Here is a 10,733-nt window from a genome sequence, read left to right as displayed (position 1 = left end):
ACACAAAAATACTATAAGGATGATGTTGAATGAAACCTAGAAGTTTAGGTATTGACCCTGGAATAAAGCAGTTGTTTAACCAAAGGTTCATCCTGATGATTGGAATTACTGATTGAACTTTACTTAATATTATATTAGAAGCTCCAAGCTCAGTAGTGAAAGTAGCTGGTGTTTCCGTTTCCAGGAGCCTGGTTGCGTAGTGATGGTGAACTCTTTTGCTAAGATGGACCCATCAGAGCTTGAAACTTCTTTTTCTGGTACTGGGGGTTCACAGGGAGCATTGAGTCTAGAGTCTTGGTATTGTTTGGGTAGCATAAGAATATAGATAAAAAGAAGCTGGAATGTTGAACTACCAGCCTGACTTAGAACAGTGTGACTATAATTAATAATACTGTATTGTATATTTAAAAGTTGCAAAGACAGTAGATCTTAAAAGTTAGTTCTCATCACAAGAAATTTTTTAAAAACTATTTGTGGTGATGGATGTTAACTAGCCTTATTGTGGTGATTATTTTGCAATGTATATATCAAATCATTATGTTGTAAACCTGAAACTAACATACTATATGTTAATTATCTCTCAATTAACAAAAAAAAAGTTTGTTGGTAATCTATCGTTTTTAATGAAATGTGGCATGACATTTGAGTTTCTTGCAGTGTGCCTGACTTTCATTGAGTCTAGTGTTAAAATTAAGAAGAATATAAAAGTTATTTTTTCCTGTTCTTTTTTTTCTTTATTGATTAAGGTATTACATATGTGTCCTTATCCTGCCCTTGCCCCCCCCCCCCCCGCTCATGTCCTCACCCCCCTGGTGTCTGTGTCCATTGATTATGCTTATATGCATGCATACAAGTCCTTTGGTTGATCTCTTCCCCTTACCCCCATCCTCCCCTACCTTCCCTCTGAGATTTGATGGTCTGATCAATGCTTCTCTGTCTCTGGATCTGTTTTTGTTCATCAATTTATATTGTTCATTATATTCCACATATGAGTGAGATCATGTGATATTTATCTTTCCCTGACTGGCTTATTTCACTTAGCATAATACTCTCCAGGTCCATCCATGCTGTTGCAAATGGTAAGAACTCCTTCTTTTTTACAGCAGCATAGTATTCCATTATGTAGATGTACCACAGTTTTTTAATCCACTCATCTGCTAATGGGAACTTAGGCTGTTTCCAAATCTTAGCTATGGTAAATTGTGCTGTTATGAACATAGGGGTGCATATATCCTTTCTGATTGGTTTTCTAGTTTATTGGGATACATTCCTAGAAGTGGGATCACTGGGTCAAATGGGAGTTCCATTTTTTGCTTTTTGAGGAAACTCCATACTGTTTTCCACAGTGGCTGCACCAGTCTGCATTCCCACCAGCAGTGCACAAAGGTTCCTTTTTCTCCACATCCTCACCAACACTTGTCGTTTGTTGATTTGTTGATGATAGCCATTCTGACAGGTGTGAGATGGTACCTCATTGTTGCTTTGATTTGCATCTCTCGGATGATTAATGATTTTGAGCGTGTTTTCATATGTCTGTGGGCCTTCCTTATGTTCTTTTTCAAAAAGTATCTCTTTAGGTCTGTTGCCCATTTTTTGATTGGGTTGTTTATCTTCCTTTTGTTAAGTTGTATGAGTTCCCTGTAAATGTTGGATATTAAACCCTTATCAGTGATAACATTGGCAAATATGTTCTACCATACAGTGGGCTTTCTTGTTTTGTTGATGGTTTCTTTTGCTGTACAGAAGCTTTTTATTTTGATGTAGTCCCATTTGTTTATTTTCTCCTTAGTTTCCATTGCCCTAGGAGCTTTATCGGTGAAGATATTGCTTCAGCATATGTCTGAGATTTTGCTGCCTGTGGATTCCTCTAATATTTTTATGGCTTCCCGTCTTCTGTTTAAGTCCTTTATCCATTTTGAGTTTATTTTTGTGTATGGTGTAAGTTGATGGTCTAGTTTCATTTTTTTGCATGTATCCGTCCAATTTTCCCAACACCATTTATTGAAGAAACTCTCTTAACTCAATTGTATGTTCTTACCTCCTTTGTCAAATATTAATTGAGCATAATGGCTTGGGTTTATTTCTGGGTTCTCTGTTTGATTCTATTGGTCTAACCCTACCCGCCCCCTCCTCCCCCACCCGCCCGTCCGTGTCCATTGGTTATTGCCATATGCGTGCATACAAGTCCTTTGGTTGATCTCTTATCCCTGATCCCTCGTTTTCCCTCACAGGTTGGACAGTCTGTTCGATGTTTCTATGACTCTGGTTCTATTTTTGTTCATCAGTTTATGTTGTTCATTATATTCCACAAATGAGTGAGATCATGTGATATTTATCTTTCCCTGACTGGCTTATTTCACTTAGCATAATGCTCTTCAGGTCCATTCATGCTGTTGCAAATGGTAAGAACTCCTTCTTTTTTACAGCAGTGTAGTATTCCATTTTGTAGACGTACCACAGTGTTTTAATCCACTTATCTGCTGATGGGCACTTAGGCTGTTTCCAAGTCTTAGCTTTTGTAAATTGTGCTGCTATGAACATAGGGGTGCATATATTCTTTCTGATTTGTGTTTCTGTTTTCTTGGGATATATTCCTAGAAGTGGGATTACTTGGTCAAATGGAAGTTCTATTTTTAATTTTTTGAGGAAACACCATACTGATTTCCACAGTGGCTATACCAGTCTGCATTCCCACCAGCAGTGCAAGGGGGTTACTTTTTCTCTGCATCCTCTCCAGCACTTGTCGTTTGTTGATTTGTTGATGATAGCCATTCTGACAGGTGTGAGATGGTACCTCATTGTTGCTTTGATTTGCATCTCTCAGATGATTAATGACTTTGAGCATGTTTTCATATGTCTCTTGGCCTTCTGTATGTCTTCTTTTGAAAAGTGTCTATTTTGGCCCTGTTGCCATTTTTGATTGAATTGTTTATCTTCCTTTTGTTAAGTTGTATGATTTTCCTATGAACTTTGGAGATTATTTCTTCAATTAGTAGATCTGAAGCAAAAAATGGCTGTAGAAAGGAACCAACATTTGAATCATCATGTACACACACACACACACACACACACACACACACAGCCTGGCTCCATGTTGAGGTGATGAATTATCAGCTCATTAGGGAAATAGTGTCACATGATATTACATGGGTCCTTTATTCAATCATTCAACAGCTAGATTTATTAATTTAGAAAATAGGTGATCACCTATGGGCTTGTTGGTTTCCTTTGCTTTCAGTTATACCATGGACTCACTGGATGGATTTGAGGTTTATCCTTAGCAAGTGTTAGCTTGAAGTTGTAGATGCCAGTGTTAGAACACTGGGTTAAGGCTCTCTGGGGCAACCTGAAGGTGGAGTCAGCATCTCCCATCCTGTGTGGGGATAATGAAAACGCTGTTGATAGTGTCTGATGGGAAGTGATGATACTCTTGCTGGCAGAGGAGCAATAATAATAAAAGTGCTGATTTGGAATTTAATGCTGTTCCTGAGCTCTCCTGTGGGGCCAGGATGTGGGTTAAATTCGCTCCCTCTATTACTGAAAAAAAAAATGTGAAGGGAGTCCAAGCAGTGGAGAGCAGAGAAAAGGAACCCAGGGAGATCACGCAGTTTCCTCTGATCTCTCTCGGGGCTGCTGTCATCTCATCAGCCTCATTTAATTATAGAGGCAGAAATTGGGCCACTGCCAAAATAAACAGTACTGGGCACATGCGAGGCTTCCTGATAAGGGTTGCACTTATCTGTGAGCAGAGTTGCTCAGAGAAATGGGGAATGACTTACTGACTTACTGCCGGAACTTGGGGCCCTTGTAAACCATGTCCACTAACTCTGGGGCTCCTCTATCAGTGGCAGGGCCTTGTCCCTGCCAGCATGTTTACTGCGCACATTCGGTTTCTCTTCCTGAATGAAGGGATGGGGGAACCAGTCTGTCTCTGGCACCCTAGATTAAAGTATCTGAAATATATCTATGCTTAGATGCATTTGTACTGTCCATTGTGCTTGTGACATGCTATGCAACCATGTCCCTGCTGTGTCAAATTACTTTTCCAATCCTCTAGATGGAGAGTTTTAAGCATTTAAGAGAAACCATATGAAGAGAACTCACAATTATTGCTGCTAAGAATCAAATTCTACTTTTACTTGCTTGTTTAATTCAAATTCAATGTCGGACTCTCTGAGCCCTTGCTGTGCTGGGTACCCTGCCAAGTTCTGTAAGTTTTCTAAGAGAGCGCCTGGCCCTCTGGGAAGCCCTGTGTGACCCACTGGAAAGCCCCCTGTTGAGGTGGGAGACAAGACAAGACAGACACATGAGTTCTGTCCAAAGTTGGCCTTTGGAAATGTGTCCCGTCCCCTCACATGTCAAAAATTAAAAAAAAACTTCCATATTGTGTGCATGTAGGATATATTCCTAATGATAAGTGGATTTGAGAAATACCATCTTCTGATAGACTTACAATATTTTTATGGATCTTTTGAGAGATCATTTTTATTCCATAAAATGAGTTTTAAAGTTGTATTATTTGTTCAGTCAAAACTTAGAGTCAATGCTTCTCACATCCTTTGTTGGGCCCTCGGCAGACTTCATGGGGTTAAAATGGAGGTTATTTACCACGTTTACTTTGTGTCTGTTTTTGCTTTAATGATTACATATTTTTTTCATCACTTGGAAGCTCCAAGTTGGTTAACTTTGGGCGGGGAAATGTTTATCTTTTGTTGTTTCTGGGTAGTACAGCCTACTGCCTTTGCCTGTTCTGAAGGGGTAGAAGAAAGTCATTAGTGTTAGAGTCAAACATTAACCCCATGACCTGCTTGTTTATATCTCTACTGTAACTTTGTTTTGCTTGGATTTCTGAGGTTAGTCAAAGCAAATATATGTGCAATCTTGAGATGGTTGTGTATAAACTAAAACATCTTTTGTCAAAATTGCTGTTAATACATTCCTTCAGATAAAAGCCTTAAAGAAAACTAACTACTGATAGTAATGGAGAGCTAGTTCTTAAAAGCTTATGAGGAATTACAGGACTTTTGTGTTGCCTCTCATTTACCACTTACCCTGTAGCACATGAGGGGGGGGGGGGGGGGCGGTCCTTCCCCTGTCCCAACTTAAGTGCATGGTATAGTCGTTTGTCATGAAGAGACACTATTGTATGAAAACAATAACTGTGCTTTGTGTCGGTTAACACCTAAATATTCTAAAATAGCATTAGTTTCATTAGTTTAGGTATTGCTTGTGGCATCATAAAGTATAAATATTTGGTTTCAAATAAATTGTATATGCTAAATTTCCTATATGTAGATTAATCTAATTATTAGGAAAAGCTATATAGTGTTTAGCACTATTGAGTATGATATTAGACAACACTTTAAAAATTACACTGGTATTGTTTTCCTATTTTAAAAAAGACTTTATCTTGGTAAGATAACACCTGCATTTCTAGAATGAATTGTTCATGTTAAGGTAGGGAGGAATTTGATCTACATTACAAGGCCAGCTACCAACTATGCTAGACATCATATGAATAGATCGTTGCTAATGGTTGGCTTCAGTATTTAGTGTTTTATTTTAATAAGTTTTGTCCCCTCCATATCAATGCTAATTACAACAGTCTGTGTCATGCTGCAGAAGACAGAATCATTTTTTTTATAAGTCTGAGGCTCTGTTAATAAAGCAAGGCCACTTTCTCCAAGGTGCGCAGCAGCAGACAGTCTCCATTTTTTAAGGTACAGCTGCACTTCAGAAGCCCTGTTCTAATTCCCAGAGAATCCCTTTTTCCTTGGGGATTTCCCCCTAATTGTTCCCAGTGTTTTCATGTCAAGTAATAGATGGGTTTTGTTATAGATCTTTATAGTAAAATGAACCATCAGGCAAATTCTACCATTTAATCATGCTTCTGCTTTACTTACCAGAGCTCCAGCAGAATCATTCAGAATTGTCTACTTAGTACCTATCATTTTGTGGGTTTTGCTTTTCTAGGGCAAGCATGTCCAACTCAAAGGCTAACACCGGCCAAATAAACAAGGTTTAAGTGTATGTGGGCCACAAAAAACAAAAAAAACCCTTCAATTTTCAAAGAAATGTAAGTTTATTTTGATAGAGACGTGCTGAATACAAAGGGCTGAAATAAATGAGTAATCGTTAACATAAAATAACAGGACAATTTAATAAAAATTAATATTTTTTCTTGAACATTAACTTATTAGACACTGAATTAATAAGTGTAACACAAATAAGCCTATTTTTCTTGTTCTCCAAAAGCAAAATATTTCTTGTTGCACACATTAAACAAGTCAGTATAAGACTAATGATGTGGCAATCGGCTGCTAAAATATTCGCTGCTAGTATTAGTGGAGAGAAATGGTGCGCCTGCTTTTAAGCACGTAAGGGTAATGAATGCAACACAATTATAGTAATCAGTCATTAGCAAACATTGTAGTTCGTTATTAATAATTAGAGGCCCAGTGCACGGATTTGTGTACTGGTGGGGGGCATGGCCTGCGGGGATTGGCCTGCTATGAGAGCACTGCTCATCCCAGTCAGCTCAGCAGCTTTGGACCTGTGTACTGATCACCAGGGGGCAGTTCCTGTGTTGAGTGTCTGCCCCCTGTTGGTCAGTGTACATCATAGCGACTGGTTGACTGGTCATTCTGGTCATTCTGCCATTCGGTTGCTGGGCTTTTATAATATAGATTATGTACAACAGGATATTGTAAAAATTAAGTTGTGAATCTTTTATTACAACGTTTCTTACATACCATTATATTGGCTGGGCTGCAAAAATATTCATTGTGGACCCCATGCGGCCTGCAGGCCACGAGTTTGACATTCTTGTACTAGGGCAGTGATGGTGAACCTTTTGAGCTTGGCATGTCAGCATTTTGAAAAACCCTAACTTAACTCTGGTGCCATGTCACATACAGAAATTTTTTGATATTTGCAGCCATAGTAAAACAAAGACTTATATTTTTGATATTTATTTTATATATTTAAATGCCATTTAACAAAGAAAAATCAACCAAAAAAATGAGTTCGCGTGTCACCTCTGACACGTGTGTGATAGGTTCGCCATCACTGTTCTAGGGTGTAGAAATTAATTAATTAATTAATTAATTTTTTTTACTGAAGTTGGTACTTACTGCTGCCAGAAAAGAAATGGCCCTTCCTTTACTTGCAATTTTGTAGTCATGGTGCTAATTAACTCCCCTGAAGAATATACCATCCTGTCCTTGGTTTTCCTGTTATATTGCTTCTGCTTTAATTATAGCAAATTTCTACTACATATTTATAGTTATTTGGTTATTTGTCTTCTATCTGCAGGATAACACACTTTTTTTTTTTTTTTTTTTTTTTTTTTTTTTTTTTCTTTTAAGGTTCCCCACCCTGAGCTAGAGCGATGCTACCATTTGTCCCACCTCCCCGGGCACGCGTGTGCCCTGCAGACCACCCACAATGATCATCGGTCACAGGGTGTACTCACTGCCTATTTTCTTTTTTTTCATTTAATCTCTTGTTCTGGATTTTTTTTTTTTTTTTTTCCCCATAAGGAAATAAGGTTTAATTCTACAAATTTACAAGCCAAGACAAAATAGAAACAAAATGTGGAAAACGAGGCCAGCAGTTCAACTCGAGGCCACGTCACCGCAGCCCGGGCCGCAGCAGCCTGTCATCCAGGCAGGACTGGGTCTGACCACAGGCTGCCTCTGCTCCTGCCCCTGGTCCCGCTGTTTCTGGGGTCCACTCTGAATCTCAGAACTTGAGGCTGAAGCCAGGGCCTGTGGCTGAGGCCCCCTGGTTGGTGGTGGTGAGGTGGAAGCCAGTCTCCTTCAGGTCATCGTCACCCAGCTGGCTGTAGCCGAGGCCTCCCTCGGGGGGTCTCGGGCTGGGGCCACGCTTCACCCTTTGCTGTTCACTCTTGGCGGGCCACGTGGGGAACATTGAGGGGTCGATGGGGAGGGGGGTCTCGTGGAAATACTCGTGCTTGAGAGCGTCCTCTGCGCTGACCCTCCGCTCAGGAAAGTAGGTCAGGAACTTGTTCATGAGGTCAAAGCCCTGGTCGGAGAGCAGTGCCCCGAAGCGCTTGCGCAGGTTGTTGTAAGGGTACTCGGTGAAGGTCATCTTCTTCACGGCGGGCAGCTGGTTGTAGCCGGGCCAGATCTTCTCACTGGGCGTCCCCAGGTTCTTAAACACTTTGTTGATCTGATCAATCTCCGACTTCCCTGGGAACAGTGGTTTCTGTGTCAGCAGCTCCCCAAAGATGCAGCCCACAGACCACATGTCCACAGCCGTGGAGTACTCCTTGGCCCCCAGCAGCAGCTCTGGGGCACGGTACCACAAGGTCACGACAACAGGGGTGTAGGCCTTCAGAGGGGACCCGTACTCCCGCGCCAGCCCAAAGTCGCCCACCTTCAGGATGCCGGCGTGGCTCAGCAGCAGGTTGGAGGTCTTGAGGTCTCGGTGCAGGATCCAGTTGTCGTGCAGGTGCTTCACTCCGCACAGCAGCTGGATCATCAGTGTCTTCACCTCCCCTGGCAGGAAAGGCTGCTTCATGGTCTCCATCAGGCTCTTGAGGTCATGCTCCACGTAGTTCATCACAATGTAAATCTTGTCCATGTTGCTGCCCACGACGATCTCCCTGACCGTCACGATGTTGGGGTGCTGCGCCTTGAGAATGGTGCTGATCTCCCTCAGCGACGTGATCGGAAAGCCTTCCTTCTCCTTCTCCATTTTCAGCCGCTTCAGAGCCACAATCTCACCTGTCTTCTTGTCCTTTGCTCTGTACACCACCCCGTAGGTGCCCTCCTCAATCCTGTTCAGGCACTGGAACTCCTCCACACTGCGACAGCCCTGCAGGGCGGGCAGGTACTTGGGCAGCTCCTGCTTGGGCTCGATGGGCAACAGGGCTGGGGAGTCGGGCACGAACTCGCCTTCCGTCAGGGCGGTGCTGTGGGGGGTGCCCTCGCCCACCTCTTCCTCCCCTTCTTCACTGTCCCCGGAACCTCGGTCAAATCGATCAACGAGGATGTGGTTCTCAGCCTCTCCCTCTCCGTCTTCACTCATTTCTTCCTCACTCACCTCCTCTGCCGACTGTCCAGACACGTCCTCGGGGTTGCTCCCAGTCTCCTCTTCCTCCTCTGATTCTTCACTGCTGCTCCCCTCCTCCACCTCCGCTTCCTCCTCCTTAGAACCCGACCCTGATTCCGCTGAGGACTCGGCCGAGCTGGTCTTCCGCTTGTTGTCCCTGATGCCTTGTAGGACAGACAGCAGGCCTCTCTCTTCCACCTTCTCTTCTTTCACTGGCTTCCGGCCGTCTCCCAGCTCAAACCTCTCCCGCGGAGGTCGGGGCGGGCTGCGGCTCCGGTGGCTGGCCTTCACTTTATCGCCCTGGTCCTCTCGCACTGCTCGGCGCCGTGCAGAGGCTTCCCTCCGGGCCTCCCGCAGCCTCCGCTCCCGCCCCCGCCCCCGCCCCCTTTCCAGCTGCTCCAGGCGCTCCCTCTCTCGGTCCCTCTCTCCCCGGAAATGCTCTCTCGCCATCTCCCGCCGCTTCAGCCTCTCCCACTCCCGGCGGGCTTCGTCCCGCTCCTCTCGGTGCTGCTTCCGGCGCTCGTGCTCCCTCTCCCTCTGCGTCTCCTTCACTCTGGCGTGCTTGCCCCCTTCTGCTGAATGACTACGATGCCTGCGTTTCTCTTTTCTCTTCTCATCTTCGCTGTGATGAGCTTTTTCTTTCCGTGACATTTGCTGGGGTGGTTTGATAGCCAGAGAATCATCGTCCTCTCCTCTGTCCTCCATGGAGCCCTCCCTCCTGTAGGGCGAGCTCCTGATGGCGATCTCCATGCGGTGGTCCCTCAGCTCCCCCTCCTCCAGGGAATCCCAGTCTTCAGAATCTTTTAAGCGCTTTACCTCCGCCTTCTCCTCTTGCTCCTTCCGTCGCTTCTTTTCCTGGAGAATCTCATCTAAGGTCTTCACTTTCCAAGAGTCCTTTGCATCACCCATTGGAGTGAAGCCACGCTGCGCCGACGCAGCTGGTCCGGAGCCTGAAGAGAAACTCGATAACACACTTTCTTACTTAGTTTCTTTCACATAGTAGATACTGAAAAAATTTTGTTGAATTCAAGAATGCATTAAAAATGGTTGCCTGATATTAGTAGGTTTTCTTCCTTATTAGTAATTTTAAAAGAGGTTCACCCATTCTCAATGCCTTATCACATCTGAAAAGGATGCACTTACAGTCAACCCATTAACAGAAAGAGGCTTGGGGTCCAGAGAATGACAACAGATGTTTCTTCTCTGTTCTAATCAGTTTATCTTTCTCTCTTTCTCTTTATTAATTAGCAATTATGAAATGCTTTATAGCCTTCACGTATTTTTAACTATGTATGTAGGGGCATTTTAAACAGCTTCTTATTTATTTATTTATTTTTTAAAATTTATCTTTACTGTTGAAAGCATTACAGATATCTCCTTCTTTCCCGGCATTGAGCCTCTCTACCTCACTCCTACCCCCTCCCCAGACCGTCACCACACCATTGTCTATGTACATGGGTTATGCATACATGAATACAGGTTCTTTGGTTAATCTCTTCTTGTCCCCCCACCCCTCTTCACTTTGAAATATGTCAATCTGTTGCATGCTTCAATGTTTCTGGATCTATTTTGTTTGTCAGTTTATTTTGTTCATTAGATTTCACATATAAGTGAGGTCATGTGATACTTGTCTTTCTGTGACTGACTTTTTTCAT

At 43.0% G+C, this 10,733-nt stretch overlaps 1 protein-coding gene across 1 annotated transcript; it reads right to left on the bottom strand.

Moving 5' to 3' along the window:
* Positions 1 to 7,691: 7,691 nt before the first annotated feature.
* On the bottom strand, positions 7,692 to 9,987 carry LOC118662033 (cyclin-dependent kinase 11B-like). Its single transcript, XM_036320675.1, has one exon. It carries the CDS (start codon positions 9,985 to 9,987, stop codon positions 7,744 to 7,746), a length of 2,244 nt encoding a protein of 747 aa, XP_036176568.1. The 3' UTR covers positions 7,692 to 7,743.
* Between the last annotated feature and the right edge of the window lie 746 nt (positions 9,988 to 10,733).

Source organism: Myotis myotis, unplaced genomic scaffold (genome assembly GCF_014108235.1).
Source record: "Myotis myotis isolate mMyoMyo1 unplaced genomic scaffold, mMyoMyo1.p scaffold_m19_p_1, whole genome shotgun sequence".
Classification (NCBI taxonomy): domain Eukaryota; kingdom Metazoa; phylum Chordata; class Mammalia; order Chiroptera; family Vespertilionidae; genus Myotis; species Myotis myotis.
This window is presented reverse-complemented; position numbering and strand designations above follow the sequence as displayed.

Coding starts and splice junctions, on each gene's coding strand:
- LOC118662033 (XM_036320675.1), bottom strand. CDS start 9,987: ATGGGTGATGCAAAGGACTCTTGGAAAGTGAAGACCTTAGATGAGATT.